This window comes from Perna viridis, chromosome 8 (genome assembly GCF_037379345.1).
Source record: "Perna viridis isolate PV_CMFRI_1.1 ecotype Kerala chromosome 8, ASM3737934v1, whole genome shotgun sequence".
Lineage (NCBI taxonomy): Eukaryota > Metazoa > Mollusca > Bivalvia > Mytilida > Mytilidae > Perna > Perna viridis.
The window spans coordinates 22,510,752-22,534,516 of record NC_142452.1 but is presented as its reverse complement, the minus strand read 5'-3'; the positions used below and the strand labels follow the sequence as shown (position 1 = coordinate 22,534,516).

Below are 23,765 nucleotides of genomic sequence, written 5' to 3'. Positions count from 1 at the left end.
TAATCCTTTCATAATTACTTTGTGAAGATCTTGATAAAGTCACGTTTTATATTCTTAAAGAAGTTTGTCAATATCATGTTACTAAAGTATATCAAAAATAACATTGATGGCTTGATTGTGCAATTTTTATGTGCAATTTTTATATTATATATATAATGTTGTGGTCCCGTTTAAATACCAACAGTTTTTAGCACCCAATCTTTTTTTTCTTTTCCTTATTCTTTCGTTCGTTTTTCTTTTCTTTTCTTTTTGTTTTTTAATTGGTAAAGCTATTATATCACATTAAACAGAAACGACACAACGTAAGTTAACCTTATGACCTTTTATTAATACACTCTTCCCAGAGAATTCTTAGACACCCACTGTATGCACCACCTTCAGCTTTATAGCCGAACAGTATGCTGCCTTATAATCACACACCATGGTAATCTGAAAAATATAAAGAAAACTTAATGTTCACTAAAGAAAGACTAAATACTGGAGCCGTGGGTTTTACGGACATTTGGTGGTAAATCACTGCTAGTAAACCCCTCCTCCACGTGCGCATATATACGACATCAAACGTTTGGGTAGAAGAAATCATCTGGCTGTGGAAGGATCTTTCGTATTCTTGGGTAATTAATGAGATTCCAAACATCAAAAATGGAGATGGTTCAATGCAGCTTTATGAAGATTTCGGTTTTATGAAAAATTCATACAAAACTAGAAAAACTTATATGACGAAGGTTTGTAAAGTCTTCTTCTGATATTTGCTACAACGTTTAAGAATGGTTTTAAGTGAACACGAACGAAATCATTTTAAAATATCATTGTAACTATGAAAACTTATAGTCTTTGAAGTATTCACTAAATTCTTATTGATTCAACTTGCTGGTCAAAATTTAAGAATCTTGTTTCATTGCAATAGAAACAGTTATCGAAGATTTTTAAACAGTATTACATGTACTGTAATAACTTGACTGCAATACAGCGGCGATACCCAAATGGCACGTATAGTCTTTCGAACCTTTACAACTCAAATCATAATTGCATTTTTTTTTATATCTAGGTATGTTTCGTTCAAATGAACAAAACTGGGGTTTTTTTTCAGATCAATTCTTAATGAAAAAATCTTTAGACATTTACAGTGTACTTCGTAAAAAATCAAGTTCAAGATTGTTAATAGCAACAATAAACATACTACTACAACAGGTATTTCTTCTTAACCTCGTGTCTTCTGGACCAGGCGACGTAATAGCGAATCAATGCTGGCGTACTTCAGCGATACAATGTCTTCTTCTGAGGCCTCCCCCGAGCCACGAACAGCTACATCATCACCTGAACCTCGAGCAAACAAATCGTCTCCAGATCCCCGATCAAACAAATCGTCCCCTGGGCCGCGAGCAGACAAATCATCACCTGATCCCCGAGCAAACAGATCGTCTCCTGAACCTCGAGCAAACAAGTCATCTCCTGAACCTCGTTCAAACAAGTAAGCTGAGCCACGATCAAACAAATCAACAGCTGAACCTCGTTCAAACAAGTCAGCTGAAACACGATCGAACAAATCATCAGCTGAACCTCGTTCTAACAAGTCGGCTGAACCTCGATCGAACAAATCATCGGCTGAACCTCGTTCAAACAAGTCAGCTGAACCACGATCGAACAAATCATCAGCTGAAAAAAAATAAGCATTCTTAAGATAACTTATCAACTGAAAATATTTTATAGGAATAAGCTGTCAGGGCAATATACATGTATTTTTGCAAAAGTTTAAACCTTTTTCATAAGCTTTTACACTAGTTTAATATGTTCCAGGAAGCTAAGCGATAGATAAATCCAGAAATGGTAAAATGTGTGCGGATTCGATATACTACGGGCCCGAAAAAATCTTCAAGGAATCATATGTAGCATAGATAGAGTCACAACTTATGTCTTTGAAACGTCTTTAACATTTATGAATTCGACAGATTTTATGAATTAAGACTGGTGTTGTGGTTCAGAATGATCGCGGACTGTGTTTTTGTTTCCAACTAAAGAAAAGGTAATTTGATAACAGACACAATAGCATGAAACCAAGTCTTTTTTCAGAAAGCGCAATATAATATCATGTTTTTTGTTTTTTGGTTTTTTTTTCGTCCCATCGATTCTCAAATAAAACTGGATGCTCACGTAACGGTTGCTTAATAAACGATCCGAATGAAACATTTAAAATACAACCTGTACATACCAGTATACTTTGATAAACGTTTTGATTTGTATGCTGGAAATGCATGGCGATGTGACAAGAAAGCATCATTGCTGTTCTTCAATTGTCTGAGAAAATCTTCTGAAGAGGCATCAGCTGAACTACGAACTAGACGGTCATCATCCTCTTTCTTTTCATCTCGATGTTTCAACAACCGACGCTGCGTGTTCCGGGGGCCTGGTATATATGCAGCACATAGTATACATAAGGACAATAAACCCACAAATCGTATCATATTGATAAGTGAATTCAGACTGGAATTTGTCTAAAAATATAGAGAATTGTTACATCAGTGCATATACACAAAAACAAAATATTTTTATATTATTATGAATTGTACACGTATTTCTTATATCTACGAATTGAAAAGACCAAAACTTGATCCACTCACCGGGCTCGGTACCGTTTCAGTCATCTTTAATATTTTTTTTAGATTAAATAAAAAAGTAATTATCTTCTAGTACACATAATCATCGGTGTTATTCTATCTCAGGATGTAAACATGAATATTGACACTTTACATTAGATAAAATTCAGAACCAAAGAAAGTTCAAGCGGAACAATGAAAAATCCTAATATGGGTATTGCATTTGACTAATTTTGAAAATGCATGCAAAGTGTGGAATGACTTTTATGTAACATAGCTCTACGAATTCAAATAAGATGATTAAGTACAGTGGAAGCGGCTAGGATTGTACAGCTACCACAAGAAGACCGAACACTGAAAGAACACTCTGAAGCCTTCTGTATGATACGCCAAAGTAAAGCAAACACACCTGCACCACAGTGCCTAAATGATATATTTTTTTTCAAACCCTATTCAAAATACATTTTCATTTTTATTATTTCAAAATGCAAAACTGTTTACTTTTTAAAGGCGCGAAGAGCAAGTGTGACCTTACGTATAAGTCGCAATGTTTTTTTAGTTTGATAAAGAATAAATACGTTTAAATATGTTGTATTTTCAACAGATCAATTGACTTAAGTGGTGTTTTACTTGTAAAGAAGATATATTACAAGTTAAAACAACATTACTATATTGCCCACTTCCTAAACTGTTTAAAAAATAGAATAAAATATGAAATTTTCCAGATATGATAACTTTTCTTTAAATTTGCAAATTTCATCGTCTGCGAAAAGTATAAATGAACAACAGACTACAGTAAAACGAGATATATGATAAAACTCTTTGATAACAGCGAAGATATATTATTTCGAAAAGAATTTTGCTCTCTCACACATGGAACATGCTATCATTTAAAGCTACATTAGCTGCCAAATTTGTTCAGTTTTGATTCTACTGAATTTTGCTGATAAAATGAAAATTTGTTCAGTTTTGATTCTACTGAATTTTGCTGATAACATGATACAAGTTTGTAGTAATGCAACTGAAGCAATAAATGTCGATAATAGCTACAGAATATTGTGAAAACAACGTTTTTTTCAAAGAAGATCGATAGCTCAGATCTAATTATTTTTCGTCATTGCATCCAAAGATTGCCGACAGGACATTAACCCGGGTTACATGTGAAAATACTTATTACTTTGGTAAAAAAATAACAATAACGTATACACAGTTAAGCACGTGTCTTGTTTACATTTCATTTCATCTATTTCTTGATTAGTTTTCAAGTGAATAATGACAGTTTCTGACCATATTTGTGCCATAGTATATCACAATACGTAAATTTCAAAAGGATCCTTGTATTATATTCGAACTGTTTCCTTTTTACGGCTTGAGTCCGACGGTCTTTCTTGCCATTGATTAACCACTTTTGCTTTGCAATCAGATTAGTTTTTGAAAAAAGCGACCCTTACAGCACATGTGTGGATTTAAGATCACCAGAAGTCACATGCATACGATTTTTTTGTCTTGCAAGACATTAAATATATAGACACCTATATCATGTATTTAACACATTTTATTTGTGGATATCGAATGAAATTATATAGGAAAAGTGCAATTTAGTAGAATTAAGGCATATTTCGACGGATCTTTTTTTACGAAAATGCAGCTTTAAATAAACATGTATTACTTTTAAAATTCTAATTGAAACTGTCCAATACTGTGCTCATTCAAGAACATATCATATCATTTCATGTTTAAAGTACATTTTTTACATTACTTTTTCTCATTATATATGTAAAAAGGAACAAAGACTTTTTTTATGCTATGACACCTTAAATAGACATCTGTTGTCAGGGAATTTGGTTTGAAAAATAGCCTTAACCATCGGTAGTACTTGTTAGGTCAATTCTGAAAAAAAATCCTTGAAACAAAGCTGTTTTAGTGCAGACAAATAAAGAAACATCAAGGTTTTTTTTCCTATAGAAAGTACATATCTTTTTAATCCTTGATTTGTTGAAGTTAAAGTAATTTACTAATCTCCAAGTGAATATTGTCATAAACGTAGTAGCTAAGGTAACATACCGAAAAAAATGCTGAATTTTAGTATAAATCAGGGTGCTCTTTTCCAAAAATTGAAAGCTTTAGCTACCTACGTTTTATAAAATATCGTGCACTAAGAAAATACCACAGGATGAAAGCATGTCTTAAGTGGTGAGAAGTAGGTGAAAATAACATTCATGATACACTTTCTTGCAAAATCAGCCAGCTGATGCTAAAGTACCGCATGCGCAAAATTCGTATTTATATTTCAGCAACAACCGAAATCTATAATTTGAAAATCTGTCTTGTTAAGAAATGAGGAAAATATAGATTATTTTAATTTTATTTTCAATGGATGAGTAATTATGTCCCCAATTTTTTGAACTTTTTTTTCAAAAAGATGTCCCCCACCACTTTTCGTTGATAAAATTAGAGAACCTTGTACGGTAGGGGCTGAAACATTCCAAATGCCATTTTTTCATTTAGATTACATTTATCACAGATTGTATATCTGTATATGTATAAATAATCAATATTCCAACAAAATTTCGAGTTTTTAAGTTTTACAAAAACAGGGTCAGTTTTGTGAACGTCACAGTGTGTACAGCGCACCCTTTACAAAGAAAGAAATTGATAAAAATGACTATTCGGGTACACCTTAAGATGCACTTGAATTAATCATTATATATGGAGGCTTTATGTGTAAATTACCGGCATTGTAATAAAAATGCATATTTTCATAAGACAGGAAGAAAGAAACCTTTTTAATTTTCAGTATGTATTAATGGCAAACTGGCAAAATTGTAGAATTTTTTTTTTCAATCCAAATTATTTTGTCTAGGAAAAGTTGCTAAATTTCAATATTTTATATGTGTAAAACAAGAGTTACGAATTATTATCTTTTTGTATATATTATGCAATATTTTAAGTAAATTTTGCTGAATTGTTGGTCTATACCGGGAGTTTTAACCATTTGTTTAGTCTCTAATTACTTGATATACAGATATATACATATTTTACTTACACAACCCACACGTCACCTTACTGAATGCCAGTTCAAAAATGATGGCTGGAACTGAAGCTATATATATATATATATATCAAATCGCGCGGTTTAAGTCTCGTGCGTGCACGAGTTTAATATATTGTCGCCAGTCAGTGATTTTCTTGTCGTGACTGACAATTTTATTCAGTTACACGCATGTGTGGATATGATAAAACATAAAACGTTCTGGTACTGATCTATTATACCTGCCAGTGTAACACTCGAACACGATCAACTTCTGTCACCGGTTTAATCTGTTCATCTTCAATCAACACAACATGATTAGGGATTTTATTTTGTGCCTGTTGTCTTGTTTTATTTATTTTATTGTATATTTGAAAGTATCACGGTTTGCTCGTCTTTTTTTAAATAATATATTGAATAATATATAAGTTGTATCGAGAAAAGACGATGAAGTAAATAGACAATTTTATTTCCACGAAAATTACAAAAATCATCATTGTCTGTTAAGGCCAATGTCCAAAATTCTTTCAAGAATTATATTGTCAAATGTCGTAAAAGTCTAAATCTATTACATGTACTGAATTTCAATTCTGGTTAAAACCTTGTATATATTAGCTTCAATTAAAACGGTCTTTTTTCGTTTATTTTGGACTAAATATGATCATGCTTGTTTTTTTTTATCTTCTAAAATTTTACATGATTTTATTATTTGTTCATTTTCTTTTGTTTTCTCCACATTCTGTTTTCATTTTTATTTGTTCGTCATGATAATATTTAGTCATTTATTAATACCGTAAATTTTTACGATCGTTGCCTTCTGTTATAAACGGGTAAAAATAATGGCGCCATAATGAAAACAACGTCACAGTGATCTACGTCCTTTAATTGTCGTCGCCATAGTTTCCCCTTCCGTCAATTTTTTCTCTGAAGATGCATCGGGCTTACCAGCCTTTGACTCCTGCTAATAATTACTATCTCAGGCATCGATGGGACCAAAGTTATTATGATGCACACAGGAAGAAGGTTGTGACAGGTATAAAACGGGTGCTCCTTACTTTGTATCACAGCATGTACATTGACCGGGGTATGACAACATTCTGTCCTACGTGGAAAATGGCGACAAACGAATGAATATATTATGTACATAAAACATTTGTTTTTAAAATTGTTTCATATAATTGTGGATTGGGTATGTTTTCAACAATTTAGCTCTAATTTAGATATACCAGTAGTTTTTCAGCATTTCCTTATGTCATGTGTTGTAAAATGCAGATTTGTATTTAATTATTTCGATTCCTAATTTTATTTTAGTATGGAATTCTTTTTCGAGCTACTAAGCTGACACTTCCATTGAAAAGAGCTTATACTCTGACGACCCATCACACATGTGCTTATTGTAACATTTCCTGTGTACATGTATATGTCTCAAAATGCATGAAGATCTCACCAAATACCATAATTTTATCACTAAAATGTCTTCCTTTGATGTTTTTTTTTTCACTTCAATAACATGTCTGAGGCTTCAATTGTTTACTATACTTTCTTTTTTTTCTATTTAACCTCGGATATTAATATATACTCATAATAATCAACTTCCATCTGTATATGAAAAAAACCGATGTTTACTCAAACTACTTCCAAACCTCATCCGTACCTAAAATACTTTATGAAACACAAGGAAATGATCATTGTTGGCTCCTATATTGGTTGTAAAATCCCGTAGAAAAGTACATTTTATTGAAGATGAAAATTAATAAATTATCTTTTTTTTTAGCGAAGCCTATGGTAGACAATAAACCTCCAAAAACGTACATGCATCTGCATATCAAGTTAAAAAAGCTACAAGTAAGATACTTGCGAAGTATATTCATCTGAACACTTTTTTAAGTCAAAATTAAAAGAAAAATAGAACTCTTGATTTCATATTATAAAACCGAAATTTCGATTTTGACATTTTCGTGTTTTAACACTCACTTGAAAACGTGTGTTGAAATTAACAACTGACTTGAATGTGCTTTAATTTGCGAAACACATTTTCCTTCGTTTTTATTTAAAGCATGTTTAGTGTGTATCGGAAACTGCAAAAATAATACACATTTCTTATGAACCCGCCTACCGCTTGTGGACGAATCATAACATATCACATCTAAAACCTTTTAAAATGTTTTAGAAGTAAAAGTTCATTTTGATAAAGCATGCCCCCAACTGTGCATCAGTACTGAAGAACTGACCTACTCTTTACAGATGGAAGAAGAACGTTTGACAACAGTAGAACGTGATAACAGAATACTACTACAGAAAATGGCCTACATAATGAAATATGGGGGTAGTGTAGATAATGTCAAACACGATTACATGAAGAAAAGGTAGTGCCCTTAAAATAATTACAAATATGATTTAATATGACTTTAGATTTTTAGGCGACTTCAATTCCGGAGCCCAAATATCACCAATAGAAACCACTCAGCGTTTCGTTTATATATGGTCGAGTATTCCCATTCCCAATTAAAGGATTAGCTCAGTCCTTCAATTTCAATTTCCGTTAGATAGATGATGCATCACTTCTGAAAATTCTCAACTTTAAGGATTGTTGGTCTACCTAAGTAAACCTAAATCGATTACTATAACACCTTGGTCTGCTTCATACATACATATACACAAATATGTAAACCTATCAATACAGCGATTACTGGTATACCCTGACCTGCCAATATACATACACAAATGTGTAAACCTAAAGTGATTACTGATACAACTTGGTCTACACAAATGTGTAAACCTAAAGTGATTACTGATACAACTTGGTCTACACAAATGTGTAAACCTAAAGTGATTACTGATACAACTTGGTCTACACAAATGTGTAAACCTATTAATACAGCGATTACTGAAACAACCTGACCTGCTTTTATACATATACACAAATATGTAAACCTAAAGCGATTACTGATACACCTTGGTCTGCTTCATACATATACACAAATGTGTAAACCTATTAGTACAGCGATTACTGATACATCTTGACCTGTTTTTTTTATATATATACATACACAAACCTTAAGCGATTACCGATACACCACCTTGGTCTGCTTCATACATATACACAAATGTGTAAACCTATACATGAAAGACAAGTGATGTTTGATATCGAAACATCATGACAAATGTCATTGAGATTTTATTTCCAATTGTTATCTTGCTCTTTTTATGACAATATGCCAACACCCCCCTACGTATGGTGTATGCATTTTACAGTTGATTCATTACTGTCGCACATTGACAACAAGGTACTTCCAACATTCTTCTAAGACATCATGACATATTCAGCCTTTGTTGCTATCATCATCATCCCAAGTCAGGGGTTTGAGTCCACCCACACTCCCTCATTCATATTTAGCGGGTATCGTCCAGCGCCATCTAGTGAGTTACCTAAATTTAACCCGGATCCAAAATCCAATCAAATCACTCGTAATAGAAACTCTTCGATATAACTTACAAAATGGCTACATACACATAACGTCATTTTTTCGCTAAAAACTCTAAACAGAATCAACAGTTATCAACAGTTATCATTTTTTGGTTATATTGATTCATTTGTAACATTTTACAACTATCAGTTACTCGTATCATTTTGATGCTTTCCGCATTTTACTCATTAGCAATGTGACGTGTCGCTTAGATAAACAGGACCTAAATACCCTTCCGGGCACTGAATGCCATTCCCAGTTTGTATGAGAATTCATACTTAAACTTTTTACTGTTTATAAAAAATTGCTTTGTCATGCATGTACATTCATCAGAAATGCCTCTTCAGAGTTAGGACCATTATTAATTTCCAATAAATTGCAGTCACATTTGAATGGTAGACTAGGACCCATTCTCGTGAAATTACGGGGTCACACGACGAGACTTACATACCCTATATTATTGTTGTTACTTTTGAATGTTTCTACAGGTATATTCTTTTTATTATTATTTTTTTTTGTTCTTGTTTCCAATTGTTTTGAGGTGATCATTAATTTGATATATAATATATTTTAATGATGTAATTGTGTCTGTTATATAGTCTCAACAAAATCAAAAGACAGAGCGAGCTCTTGCGTATAACACACGAAAACATGGCCATTCTGAAAAGAATCAATGCAAAAGAACCACATTACAATCATCTACGATGGAAGCGAGAAAATCAGGTATTATAATGATTCAACGTTTATAATTGTTTAATTTTATATTTCCGTTTCATGAACTATCTTACAGGGCTATATTTGGAAGAATATAGCAGTGACGCTTTTACATGTTAATTATATACTGAACATTTTTATTTGGATGGGACTGGTATCTTTTGTGTATTGTTAAAATGAAGTATATGATATACCGAATGCTAAATTAAGTAATTAAAAAAAAGCGGTTAACATATTCAACGATTGCCATGCATTCATATGTACTATGCTCCAAATTGTCTTTTTAGGTGAATCAGCAATACATGATGAATATATCGAAGTACCCAACCCAGTGGAAGGATCAAGAGCATTTTGAAATACACAAAATGCAACAGATAGCAGCCAACCAAAAAATCAGAGAACGGGTTAATGGTCGCCAGGTACGTAGTATTCGTTTTAACCCCAGGAATTAAATTACCAACGCTCTGCCATTTCCGTTGTGATTGCAAAATTGTACCGCGTCTGTAAGTTTGAAACCCACTAGTTTTTATATACTCTCCACACGAAGTGGCTAGGTATTATGTGATACTCTCCTGTAAGTTGGGTGTCCGTCCTTCTGTCTGTCCGTCCCCGACGGTTTCCAGGTGATTACTTGAGGACGGATCAAAGATTTTTTTTAACTATGCACAGTGATTGTTGTTTTAGAACTTAAATAACATGACATACAGTACAGGTATCTTTAACGAAGTCCTAAAATGTGGTTTCCGAGTTTTGCCATTTTGAACATTTTGCCATCCATTTTGTTTTTCGCCCTTACGTGGTGGGGTGTCAGTTAAGGTTCGATTAATGCCCTATTTTTGTCTGTAGAATTCTTAAGCGAAGCACACAATCGAGAACTAATGAAATTATCGAGTGACTTTATCATTGCCCCCAGTATCAAGACATGAATATGTTAACCCGACAGAATCCGCGAAAATCAATGAGTTTAGTACTTCTAAGTTATCTATGATAAAAACTATAATCAAATATAAAACTTCATTTTTTTATGTTGCTCTCTCGCAAATTGGCTTATAGAATGGTGACCATTCCTTGCTTTTGCGCAACAAACCATTTTCCAATTGTACCAAAAATAAAGTTTTGTATTTGCGCCAATTACAAATGATTAAATAGTAAATAAATGTAGCATTCGTTTTTATACCATCATTTTATTTGTACCACATCCGTTCGCCAGCAATATTTGTTACCCCTTCTGTTCCACAGCAGTATCTATTACCACTTCTGTTCCATAGCAGTATATATTACCCCTTCTTTTCCACAGCAGTATCTTTTACCCATTCTGTTCCACAGCAGTACATGTTAACACTCCTGTTCCACAGCAGTACATGTTACCCCTTGTGTTCCACAGCAGTACATGTTACCCCTTGTGTTCCACAGCAGTATATGTTGCCTCTTCTGTTCCACATCATCATCTGTTATCCCTGCTCAGCACGGGGAGGTGGAAGTAGGAGGGTTAAAATGGTTAAAACATTAAAAGTGCACTATATACCTTTGTCATTTTTAAATCATCATTTACAATTTGTCATCATTTTTCAAAATGTTTGATATAAGGCCGTCAAATATTTCATCTAGCTGCAACAGATTGTATTACGTCCATTTTGACACTTTGAAACTTTGAGAACATATACAATTTATTTTCACCCGAGGCTTACAGTTTTGTATAAGTACAAATTATTAAAACTTTACCTAACGTTTAATGATAAGTCTTTGGCGCAAAATGAAATTTTGAATATTTAAAAAATTGGCGCAAACGCATGACACTTTGATGGTGAAAGTCGGGAAATATTTTCGTTTCATTTTTCTCAACAACTATAATAAATCTATTTGGTACGCAACTTACTACAGTATGGGGTTCCATATCGTGGGGTGGGATTTCAGGTCTGTCGTACTCCTTCTTCCTGTTTACGGTAACCCGGTCATTTCTGCCTCGAACCCATTTTTAATTAACTTTAACTGTCATTGAATTTTGATATTATCACGTAGGTTGTCATCAGTATTTGCATACAAATGTTGTATATAGCAGAGTTGGATTCCATTAAAATAATCTAGTTTTATTGGACTTTTTACTGTTCTGTCTTTTATAGGATCCAACAGAAAATTACAACGCGGCAGAATCCGCCCTGAACGCTATAGCGAAACACCGAGCCAGTATGATGGCTCCGAAGTTAACAATAGAAACTGGTTCACTTTACAAAATGTAAAATGCTGCATGTCGAAATAAACAACAAATAATATCTGTTAGATGCTCCTTAAGCCTTTTTGTTAACATCCAGGGGGGAAATCTTTATGCAAGAAAGAATGCACTAATTCAGCAGGGTAGTGATTTGTTTGTTTGTTTTATTTTATTTTTTTTTTTTGGAGGGGGGAGGGGTTAGTGCATTGAACACTCTCAACTAATAACCAATGGACGACAAATTGTCTGTTACATGTATTTATATAATTTTATTCATTCTTAATATATTTACAAATACAATTAAAATATATTAATACAGTCTATAGTTGTTACGTAATATCACAGTTAGCTTGGTTTACACTTGCATGCATTTTTTCCCTTGTCGTAAATGAGTTATCCAGATTCTCGATGTGAAGATGGTAGTGCAGCTACATGTAAATGATTCTCCTATGTTAAAGGAGGAATTCCAACGCATTCGCATGTTTGGACCATGATGTAACAAATCATAGCAGAACATGTATCATCTCTGATATATACATTCATTTGTACTGAAATAACATTTCCATAGCAGCTTCGTGTTCGCGTGCCTTAAGTCTAAGAGCAGCAATACTTCCTGTCCTCTTAGGTGCAACAAGACCTTGACTTCCGGTATGAAACGGAAATGGCGCGAGACCGTAAAATGGTAACAAGGTTGGAAACGCTGGAACAGCTGAGGTTGAGAGGTTCAGTGGAATGTCCTGTTCTTCATCTGATTTCTTCATATGGTTTGATTTCAACTAGAATATTGTGAAAAAAAAATGATTTATTAACTTAACCTTTATTCACACGAAATAAACCTGTTTTGTTCGGAAAAGAATAAAAACTGCAAAATTTCACGCAACAAAATGTGATGAAGTAACAGTGTAATTGATTTCTCCCGATTTTCGTATTAAAAGTAAAACGCAAATTAATTTTAAAGAAAACCATTGACTTGAAGTTAACTGTTTTGATTTTGGTTTTGTTTTTGTTTGTTTGTTTGTTTGTTTGTTACTGTTTTGTATTGGGTTTTTTCACTATGGATCTTACAAATGTTATAATTTATTTAATCTAAAGCAAAACAGGGAATTTTTCTAACACTACTATGAATTTTTTGCTTTTTAAATCATGACACCCAAACTGTGCCTAGTTACCTGGGTTTGATCTAGTCTCAATGCTAACTCTTCATTTCTCGGAAGACTGGACTTTGGAGCAGGTACGAAATCAGTTTCTTGCAGTTCTTGCAACCCTCCAAAATTTCCAAGTTTTTCGTATTTTCTCCATTTTGCCCGCCTATTCTGGAACCATATCTGAAAAAAAAGGGAAAAAAAAGAATCTCAAAACACGTTTCATTTTTCCAGTTTTCTTTCAATGAGAAGTTCCTACATTTTGTTCTAACAGTGCTTAGGGCGAGGAAATACATGAATATATTATATGTATGATATCGCCTTTTAATTATTATTACAATAGTTTTCAATCTAGTATAGCTCATTGCTTAAGTAGTTACATTTAGTAGTTCTCATTAAAAACCCGACATTGTAGCTTATTACTAATCAAACTAAAATCGAAGTTCCGAACGGTAGAATTCGTCAAGTAGAAGCTACTGTTGATGGTGCTTACTTGAACTCTTGCCTCGGGTAAACCCGTCTTCTGTGACAGTTCCTCTCGGGTGTTTACATCAGGATAATGAGTTACTCGAAAAACATCTTCAAGAGCCTGTAACTGGTCTGCGGTGAATGTTGTCCGAACTCGCCGTTTCTTATAACAATTGTCATTCAAATCTACAGTAAATTAAAAATTATAGTAAAATTGCGTAATACGTTCATACTAGTTAAGTAGTTGGCACATAAGACACCGCTGAACTGTAAAAAGCAGTGAATATTTTTTGAAACAATAACTTGTGTTAATGCTTAGTAGAATGCATGGTTATGGGAATCGGTACAATAAACCTAGCCATATTTCTGTCACGATGTGGTTGTGACACGCGGCGAACCTATCCCCCATTCACCTGAATTAAATTTGTTTCCATCTCAAAATTTCACTAGTAATGCATATACACCATAATATGTGATCCAATGATAACCACGCTTAATTCAGTCTTACCAAAAGAATTCGAAGCGTTCTTGAATTTTGTGGTTTGATTTTTAAAATGAAAAAGCCTTTAAGTTGAATGAAAATGTATGCTTTCAAACTGCGATACACACCACATCTAGGGGAAAATGGAATCGTCTGGTCATCTGCTCCTCTCTTCTCCGTCCATTGTTCCTCGTCACTGATGTCGGAGCCATCTGACTTTGGTGACAGGTCCTCTCCTGGAAAACACATAAAATATTTTGGATTTTTCGCTAGGTATACAACAGTTAGTACTGATTTCCCTAAATACGATAACGTAACCCCCTTCTATACTACGCTTGAACGTAGTGTAGGGGGTATGTCATCGTATCTATGATTTCCCCTATTCCTACAACATAAAAGATTGGAATTCCGTTCCTCCATACTCCAACGTTAGGATGGCACCTAGTCAGAAAATATCTTGCCTGACAACATCAAGCATTGCTGGAGAAAATTTCACTAGACCTTGCTTTCTTTGCATATACTCAAATGTAAGGTTTAAAAGTACTTAATCAAGGTCGCCAGTATCCAAGAAAAAAGGTTGCATGGTCAGAATTAAATATTTTGTCGTGATCGAGTGTAACTAGTATTCTCGTTCGAATTGGTGATTAATAATAGAATAATTTATTGGAAAGAGTGATTAACCAAAATATGATCATGAGTGCCGAAGACCGCCTACATTAGGTAAACGAATGTGGAACTTGTTTCGCGCATGAGTTGTAATTTTAAACACAAATTTAAATAATTTTGTGAACGGCGGATTGATGTTCGTGTTGTGACGTATAGAGTGAAATTACCGATTATTTCTGTTTAAATCATCAATAATTTTTACACAGGGGAGATTTGGTAAATCAATACTATCTATAGAACATTCAATAGATTATACAGAATGTTATGTGAACAAAAAATCAAATCCGTTAGAAGCTAGCTACGATTGATTCTGAAAGAACGTGTTTCGCAATATTGCGACTGTCAGAGAATTTATTTTCAACTTTTTCAAAAGTTGATAGAGGACAATATTTTTATATGAATTTGTCTTAGAATCTGGAAGAGAGTCGAGTTTTGCTCTAAAATGTTCAGTTTTCACTAGTCGGAAATTAGATTTTCGGTCTCAACTAATCGACAGCCCCTGAGGCAGCCCTTCCTCACAGAATCAAGTTCGTTCATTGATTTCTGAACGTTTTTTTTTACCCCAAAAGCAAAAGAAGGTCAGATTCAAACACTTTGTCAACCCTCCGCCTGGATCCGCCACTGCGAAAGGTCCAAGGGAGTCTTTCAATTGTCGGTCTTGTGACACCGGAACTCCAACACGTGCGTGGTAAAATTACATTTTCGGCATGATTCAGCAATATTGATTTTAGAAAAAGAAAACCTCAAGTTTATTGGTGGTTATAAATGGTCAGTTTCATCATAAATACTTTGTCATATTTTCTACAAAGCGCTTCATTTAATATTTCTATAATTTACAGGCTTTTATTTTCTAATTGTTACACAAAACGACCGTCTGCAAATTGGTATAATGGTGATTTTAAGTGTCTTACGGACATGTTGCTAGGGTTTACTCGAGTACTCGATTTCGTTCGAGTCTTTGAAGGTTTAAACATTATAAAACTGAAACTTCATTTATCGTAATTATTAGAGATAAGATAAAATATTGGACCTAATATGAATGGACTAAAACACCCTTCAAAATGATAAATCACCCAAAGGTGCAAAGTTCGGAATCATTCTCGTCCAGGTGTGAAGCCAATTTTGACCAATATCAGTCATGAATGTTTGAACACACCTGGATTCCGAATTACAAAGATTTGATGTTGGTTCGAACCATGGGTATCTATTAGTCTTTTATTAATGAGTATTGAAGGGCCTCTAATCTATTAGATGCTTTTCAAAGTGTTTCCATTTCTTCATTATAGCCTAAAGACTATTCCCAAATAGATATCACACATTTTTAGAATTAACTTTATTTAAAAAAAAATGGACTTTGCCTCCTGAAAAGATTTAAGTCGCATTCTTTAAAAAAAAATCATATATGCTGTGATTCATACATGAAACTAAAATCACTTTAACTTTTTAATTCAGAAACAGTTACAGACCACATAACTAGTCTCAGTTTGTCATTCGATTGTTGCACTTTTATAGATTGTGCATGAAATTAGCACTTTGCAAGAGTTACTATAGTTCTTGATTTGGTTTGGCTTTGGTTGATTTCAATTCGAGATTAAAGTATGTTTAGATTTTCTTTAAAAAAATGTATAGATCTGAATACGGAATGGAGTATTGTTAGGCAAAATATAGCAGGAGTAGATTGAAAAAAACAACGTTTGTTCTGTGAGTATTTCTATGCCAGGAGTTACTTCTCTTATAGCATCAACCTGTGAAGGTCTAGAACCATAGACAGTCTGAACTTGAAATGGATTAGTACTTAAGCATCAACCTGTGAAGGTCAAGAACCATAGACAGTCTCAACTTGAAACGGATTAGTACTTAAGCCTCAACATGTTCATTTCCGTATAAAATGCATGTACGTGTAACGGTACTAGACCTTTGGGGATCCGGGAAACTGAGTTTCTTTAAACATTGATTTATTTTGTCTTTTTTATTGAATGAGTATAATATACCAAAATACCTAAGCATCGATACTTTATTTTAATTATATTTATTTTTTTTTTTTTGTTTCACTTTATCTTATTTTATATTTATTATTTTGTTACAATATTATATCTCTTGATATGAAATTAATCTGGTGAGATAAATGGTCATTCTAGGCTGTTCAAAGAGTAATCAAGGGAACCAAGGTTATAGCGGTAATCAAAAGAATGGACAGACCAGACATGGAAAACAGACATACACAACAAAGAACATAGAGTAACTAAAATCATACATACAAAGTAACAAAAGCAAATTAGAAACTCGGACTCCACTAAAAACTGGGAGGATCGACCAGGTGAACCGGTAGGGTAAGCATCCTCTGCTTTTCTAGAAACACCCGCCGAGTTGCTCATAAAAAGTCAAGTCCGAGGTAGACAAGCGAGGAAAGGAAAACTTTGACCCGTTAAATAAATCAGTTTTCATGGTGCAGATGGATACACCGTAACGATCCACGCATTTTACGCATTTGTTAGGCTGAAGTGCAAAATTTTTATTTCTCAAAATATCTTTTAGCGAGTAAACTCAAAATATTGAAAACCACTGATCAAAAAACTGATACGAAAAAATTTCTATCTGCACAGCTTTTTTTTCGTCTTGAGAAATTGAAAATTTACAGTCTGACATAAGTTACACATGTTAACACAATTCAGTGTCCAACTTCAGGCAATATGGACCGTTTATAGTAACACAATAACACAAATGTGGTTAAATTGTTATGGAACATTGTAAGTTATCTAAATTCTTCAAATAAAATTTTACATTATTAATACCTAGTTCGTACATATAAGTTACCACCCAGCCGTAAAACATATGCATTTGCTCCGGTGCGATTAATTTTGAACAGTGGTTTAGGGACCACAGTGGTAGATTGGGAATTTCAGTTTGGGAAGCGAGTCCAGATCATTTTTGGGGTAAATTTGTGGAAAAAGAGATTTAATGCAATTTTCCCCCACTTTTAGGGAGACGTAAGCAGCGACGTGCCGTTCCTTGCATCCGTGCCTGGATCCTGTTATGGGTATACAAAAATACCATTAAATTGTCAAGGAATTCATCCCGATATGTTTATGCAATTCAATCATTTAAAGCTTAATTTTGAATCTTTAAATATTATTTGTCAAATTTCTGGTAGGTTGGTTCTCTTTGGACAAACATGAAGGCAGGTTTTTTTTCTATAACATGCTGCTGTTACTGTGTCGTCATAAACGTCGATTTCAAAACTAAAGCAATAATTCTTATTTTGAGAAACTGAGATCATTTTCATAAATTTTGAACAGTATACAAAGGACAGTTGACACTAATAATAAAAAAAGCAAGCTGCTTCGGTTTATGTGTAAACTGCCCGAAACTACATAAAATAGTAGGTTTTTCGTGTACATAAGCTGTTAAAAATATTTAAAATTAGTATTCTTCTAAGCAAAATGGAAGAACAATAATTTTATATTCTACGTGTAAATTCAGTTCAATACAATGTTCCTCGAAAAAATACATAATTATTTCATTATAATGGATTTGATGATAGGATGTTTTTATATAAATACTATAATATAAATATTTTATTATTCGTACAAAAGTGTCCAAATTTTTATTGTTAAAATATCATTTTTTTCTGTGGTGCAACTTTCTAATATTTTAAAACAAATTTCAACATTAGGTACCCCCCACAAAACTGGAATGTAGCTTTTACAATTATACTCTACAACATCTCGATAAAAAATCACAAGTGTATAATAAACCTTTAAATTCAGAATAAAATGATATTGATTTCAGGTTATTCAAAATGATTAAATCATTTCAAAAAGATGGTGGCAATAGATAAAATAATAACTTGATTTGACCCTGAAACATTTCTATAACACTTCCTTAATTTGCATGGCTATATAAGAGCTCATTTATCATTTCATGATATAAAACTTACTGTATTCAGACTTTCGTGGATCACTCTTCTCTTCATTCGTCCTCAGTATAGAATCGATAGAATGTTGAGTAACTTTCCCCACATCTGGGCTCCCCTTAACAGAATCTTCAATTGGACACTTCAGCATTTTTTGATGCAACGTTTTAGACTCACACAAAGACAGATTTTCAAAGTTTGTATAACTTGATATACATGCAAAGGGGGGATCAGTAGAAGTAGACCTGGGCACCTCTTAATCCATTAGTTAGGTTTGCAGAAGAATTTTCTCAATAAATATAACTATTGTTTGAACAGTTCGGCGATATGAGCCATAAATTACTATTATAACAACGAAACTCTCTCAGTTCTTATTTCTCACTGGTCAAAATTTCAAGTGTTTATTTATTCAAATAAGACCAATTTCCATATTTGTCTTAACGACATTCACTTCAAAGTTTTTAATAAAAAAGATTAATAAAAAGAATGATTTTTGTAACTCGAAGTTAATTGATTTATATACACTTTAAAAAGACTAAACTGTCTTTTGATGTTTTCATAAAAATATGCTGATTCAATAAAGGATTGCCCTTTTTTATAAAGATTAGGTGTAAATCTGTCCTTTTTGTTGATTGTGTGAAAGATATTCTTAGATGATAATAACACCCACCATTAATCATTTGTTTAATAATGAAAAAAGCGAAAATAGATAAAAGAATCCCATGTCATGGATCTGACCCTTCACTGTAAATGCATGTAATAACTATAATATTATGGATTATTCTTTGTTAATTATAATTACTAATGCCATAGTTTTAATTACCGTCGAACAGTGAAAAAAATTCATTGTACATCAGCATATAAGCAAACTATGAAAACTGGAACAAAAATAATTTAGTACTTAAAATTCGTCCGTATTTTTTTTTCATTTTTATACGTTAGGAAACTTGCAACCCCGTTCATTTTTTTTATTGACAGCTAGGTGATTTAATTAATTGACTTTTGATTTCAAAAGAGATATAGATAAGCATCAAAATTAATAATAATAGTAATAATAATAATAATAATAATAATAAATTCAAACGATTTCCTGACAGCTGTTTACATACTTGCATATTGTATACTCTGGTACATATTCATTAAAATACGTTTACAGGTGGACGGACACAAACTAGTACAGGTAGATGGGGACAAACTAGTTTCCCAGTCTTGCGCTAGCAATTTTTTTCAACATTGTTTTCAATTATGTTGCACAACCTCTAAAAGTATGTGATTGGTGCAAAAAGTTTCATCCCGTTTTAACAATGTGTGTTTGAAATGTTGACGAAACATAAACATATGTTCTGTTGTGAGAAACCTCCGATATGTCATCTGCAGAAATTTCATAAGTTTTCTATAGTTGTGCATAGCAGAACTTTTGGCTTTCTTTGTTTCGATACTTTGGGTTAAGTATTGTTTATTAATGTTAGATTTCTAACTAAAGTAAATTGCATCTAATGCTGTGATGAGAGGTTGCTTCTTACAACATCTTTCTTTTGTACATTTGCAAAGTAAAATGTTTATGATTGGTATTTTTATATTTAGAAAAAATGGGTCGATGCCACTACTTTTGGACCAATGGTCACCGAGTGTACACACCAACCAGTAGTAAGATGCAGAATCGCAAAATATAAACACCCCCCCCCCCACCCCCACCCCATTCCCCATGCTAGAATTTCTAGAAATTATATATTTTGATACTTTTGGGTTTAAGAACCAAGTTTTTTAGATATTCCTATGTACTTGATTCTACAGCTGATGATTTATTTTGTAAGATTCTCTTTGAAACACGTCGTAGTATACAGCATACCGAAATTTTCTATATTTATAGGACTGGTATCTATTTATTTACACAACATTAAAATCCATTACTACATTGTTCATATAATATATTTTACTTCAATATCAACATGGTCATTTTGGGTGTAATGCATGACATAGTGGACGCATAACTGGTGGAAACATGCTATGATGAAAATGATTAAACATTGTACATGTATAGCTTGTTACTTTTTTGTTTTGTAGGGGCGAGGGATGGCAGTCTGGTGTAAAAGTGGCTAACCTGAAACTTTTGTGAAAGGGCACATTTACATACAGTACTTTAAGTTTACTGAATTATCGACTCTCCTGCAAAACTGCAACGACAAAATGCTACCTGCAATAGCTCCTCCCAAGCCTATAAAATTGTCGATAAAAACATATGATTGAAAATTTCGTAGTAAGATGTCGTTTATAAAGAACGAGTTCAGGGGTGGGTCTCGAAGCTATCTTAGGGATAAGACGTGTCCTAAGACTATCTTACCTAAGACTATCTTAGGATTTGTCTCTGTCCTATGTCGTGTTCTCGAAGCCATCATAAGTTAAGACGAGTCGCAATTTTCATCCTAACTTTAGGACAAATAATTAGGTGTCTTAGGATCATCTTATAGCCATTTCTCTTATTCACGCTCAGAATTTACCACAGAATGACCGGCATGCGTCGTTTCAAACATGTTTTTAAGGAATGTGCATGATTTTTTGATTGAATGTTTAACGATTCAGCGATACTGTATTCAAATAAATGTTGTTTCTGTTTCTAATACGTACATGTAACAATCGAAAATCAATAACTTCATTCGGTTTTTAAATTCACTCACATGCATATAATTAGGAAGCAATCATTTTATTTTCTTTTGTTCACCAAAAATGTGAATTTCCTGCAAAAAAAAAAAATAATAATATAATCCATCTCCCCCCCCCCAACTAATCAAATGGCTTTTGCCTTATCATATATGCATTTTTATTCATTTGATATTACTGTATAAACCATTTACCCGTATTTATATTTTTTTAAATATAAGTAATAATTTAAACATTTGACAAAATATTCTTAGGATGTCTTTATGACGTCTTAACTTGAGATAGCTTCGAGACACAACATTGTCATATGATGATCCTAACTCCATCCTATAGTTGATCTTAGAACGTGACTTAGGACATATCTTAGGACAGCTTCGAGAACCCCACCTCAGATTTAGACAAAGGTGTTGTCATTAAGCGATAGCTCAGGCATATAATACATGCTAACTGTGATGTGTTAATGGTAGAGGGTTTCCTATAATTACTATGCAGTCCTTGTGAGGAAAAGTGTTTTCTCGGCATGGCTGTAAGTCATTGTAATTTAATGTCCAATACTTAAGCTGAGCATGTATTACCGAAATACTTAGTTCTTCAGTGTTGTTATATAATTTAGGCCTTGAGTTTTAACCTTACTGGCCTTCCAGGGGGTATTATTTACTGAACAAGAATCTATCACCATATAATTTGCAATTTATTTCGAATTCATGATAATAAAATTCTAAGTCGTCTCAGAACGTGACTGTTACTGCAGTATAATAGGTCAAGATGCAACGGCGTCAATCGAATTTAAAAGTTATTCATCGTTTAATAAGTCCGTTATCGGTGTATATATGTTTAAAGTATACTTAAGCTGTGGTTGTATATATGCCACATATCAATAAGTTAGCAATGACATTAAAAATGATAAACTATTCAATTCTTCAGTTCGTCTTAGATATACACACTTGTTTAATCTTGACAAGGTACTTCAGCGTTGTCAACGAGTTATCGTTCCTTGCGCTTTATCACTAATTCTAAGTAATTTAACGGTTTTATTTTCCATATAAATACCAATTATTATTTACAACACGGTAGATGTTTCACTTTTATATCTTACTGAGAGAGACGAATTATGGTAAACAATTGGTAATTTAAAGTAGATAATTTGAATAAATACCCCCATAATTTGGCAATTAAGGAGTATGAGGGCGAATCTTACAGATCACGGATAGTATTTCTCATGCATTGAAGGATATTAAAAGATATAATTTTAATTTTTTTATAAAATGTGCGGATTGCTGATCATATTCTAGGACTAATAAAAGCTAACTGGCCAAAAACTCTTAACAAATGAGGACTTTAATATTGATCTCGAAACTAAGATCCGACAATATATCGAGCACTAATCAGTAGCTCACTTCAAGCAACAATGCAGCGGTCATAATGAATGTTTACATGTCGTATGGTATAATTCACGAAATAAAAAAATACAAAAATACATGTACGTATGAGTGCTAAAATAACATCTAGAGTTACTGATCTACTAACACAAAACTCAAATCTCCATAGCAACGATTCAGGATACAAAACAGATGGCGCAGTCATGCTTTCAGCACGGAATAAAAGTAAAAGCAACAAATATGGAAATTTGAACAAATATGTCAACAAATATTGTGCGTTTAAAACAAACATGATGAAATTTTCAAATACTTAAAACACACCTGTACGAAAGTAATAAAAAATCTCTATTAAAATTGTTTATAAATACTTATTGACATAAGAAAACGAAGTATTTTTGTAACAACTTTCCACATATCATGTTGACAAACTTCTGAATCACCTTATATTACAAATGGTCATTGAATTAAAAAATTCATTTTAACAGGCTTTCAAAACCGCGATGGGGAAATCAAAAGATGAAATGAAAATGAAAATTAGGATTTGAATGGTTTTATCAACTAAACAATAAAACTATCATTATCATGTTTATCTGTAGATAGTCTCTACAAGGTGACAAGTGTCAGGATTCGTCAGAGGACGATTTATTTAGTTATCAAAGGGAGTGTTTGATTACTTTCTACTGATAAGAAACCAGTTTTGACCGTTGCAGTTTTTTAATGATAGTCACCATTTACAAAACCGATGTGTCATATCATAGGTGGATCTACAGGTGATGCAATGGACAATACCTTGGGTACCTAACAATCGGAACTTGCTACACAGAAGAAAAACGTTTTCAGTGTAGTGGAAATGGCCGAGTAGTTCCGATGGTATCTATGTGACGAATCCAGTGGAAGTGTTTCCCCTGTACCCTCCCACCAAACCATGTGTATTAAATGTAATTGTCACGGGACCAAATAATTGTGGTTGCATAGGATCGAAAAAAGAGCGTATATGGCGAAACGACACAAATACATCAGTATATAACCTAAATCCAAAATAG

General features: G+C 33.1%; 3 protein-coding genes across 4 annotated transcripts; 1 reads left to right on the top strand and 2 right to left on the bottom strand.

Annotated features, from left to right (window-relative positions):
* Positions 1 to 307: 307 nt before the first annotated feature.
* Positions 308 to 5,706, bottom strand: LOC148609862 (uncharacterized). 2 transcript variants are annotated; one of them, XM_088540671.1, is made up of 4 exons: positions 5,641 to 5,706; positions 2,210 to 2,492; positions 1,181 to 1,656; positions 308 to 429 (listed from the first exon to the last, which is right to left on the bottom strand). In XM_088540671.1, the coding sequence occupies exons 2-3, from the start codon at positions 2,460 to 2,462 to the stop codon at positions 1,202 to 1,204; spliced, it is 708 nt and encodes a 235-aa protein (XP_088396797.1). In that variant the 5' UTR covers positions 2,463 to 2,492; positions 5,641 to 5,706; the 3' UTR covers positions 308 to 429; positions 1,181 to 1,201. The 2 variants fall into 2 exon arrangements, with proteins under 2 accessions (XP_088396797.1, XP_088396796.1); XM_088540670.1 differs by having other exon boundaries at positions 1,207 to 1,656.
* A 793-nt stretch (positions 5,707 to 6,499) lies between these two features.
* Positions 6,500 to 12,336, top strand: LOC148609861 (sperm axonemal maintenance protein CFAP97D1-like). Its single transcript, XM_088541501.1, has 6 exons — positions 6,500 to 6,658; positions 7,400 to 7,470; positions 7,870 to 7,991; positions 9,692 to 9,815; positions 10,094 to 10,225; positions 11,927 to 12,336. Exons 1-6 carry the CDS (start codon positions 6,556 to 6,558, stop codon positions 12,041 to 12,043), a joined length of 669 nt encoding a protein of 222 aa, XP_088397627.1. The 5' UTR covers positions 6,500 to 6,555; the 3' UTR covers positions 12,044 to 12,336.
* Positions 12,335 to 18,947, bottom strand: LOC148609860 (retina and anterior neural fold homeobox protein 2-like). Its single transcript, XM_088541500.1, has 5 exons — positions 18,710 to 18,947; positions 14,235 to 14,342; positions 13,651 to 13,811; positions 13,185 to 13,340; positions 12,335 to 12,791 (listed from the first exon to the last, which is right to left on the bottom strand). The coding sequence occupies exons 1-5, from the start codon at positions 18,834 to 18,836 to the stop codon at positions 12,555 to 12,557; spliced, it is 789 nt and encodes a 262-aa protein (XP_088397626.1). The 5' UTR covers positions 18,837 to 18,947; the 3' UTR covers positions 12,335 to 12,554.
* Between the last annotated feature and the right edge of the window lie 4,818 nt (positions 18,948 to 23,765).

Excerpts from the sequence above, each read along its gene's own strand:
- LOC148609860 (XM_088541500.1), bottom strand. The coding sequence starts at position 18,836 with ATGCTGAAGTGTCCAATTGAAGATTCTGTTAAGGGGAGCCCAGATGTG. Across the intron at positions 14,343-18,709 it reads TCCACGAAAGTCTGAATACA|GAGAGGACCTGTCACCAAAG; the intron begins GTAAGTTTTATA and ends TGTGTTTTCCAG. Across the intron at positions 13,812-14,234 it reads TCCATTTTCCCCTAGATGTG|ATTTGAATGACAATTGTTAT; the intron begins GTGTGTATCGCA and ends AATTTACTGTAG.
- LOC148609861 (XM_088541501.1), top strand. The coding sequence starts at position 6,556 with ATGCATCGGGCTTACCAGCCTTTGACTCCTGCTAATAATTACTATCTC. Across the intron at positions 7,992-9,691 it reads CACGATTACATGAAGAAAAG|TCTCAACAAAATCAAAAGAC; the intron begins GTAGTGCCCTTA and ends TCTGTTATATAG. Across the intron at positions 10,226-11,926 it reads AACGGGTTAATGGTCGCCAG|GATCCAACAGAAAATTACAA; the intron begins GTACGTAGTATT and ends TGTCTTTTATAG.
- LOC148609862 (XM_088540670.1), bottom strand. The coding sequence starts at position 2,462 with ATGATACGATTTGTGGGTTTATTGTCCTTATGTATACTATGTGCTGCA. Across the intron at positions 1,657-2,209 it reads ACGTTTATCAAAGTATACTG|CTGATGATTTGTTCGATCGT; the intron begins GTATGTACAGGT and ends ATTTTTTTTCAG.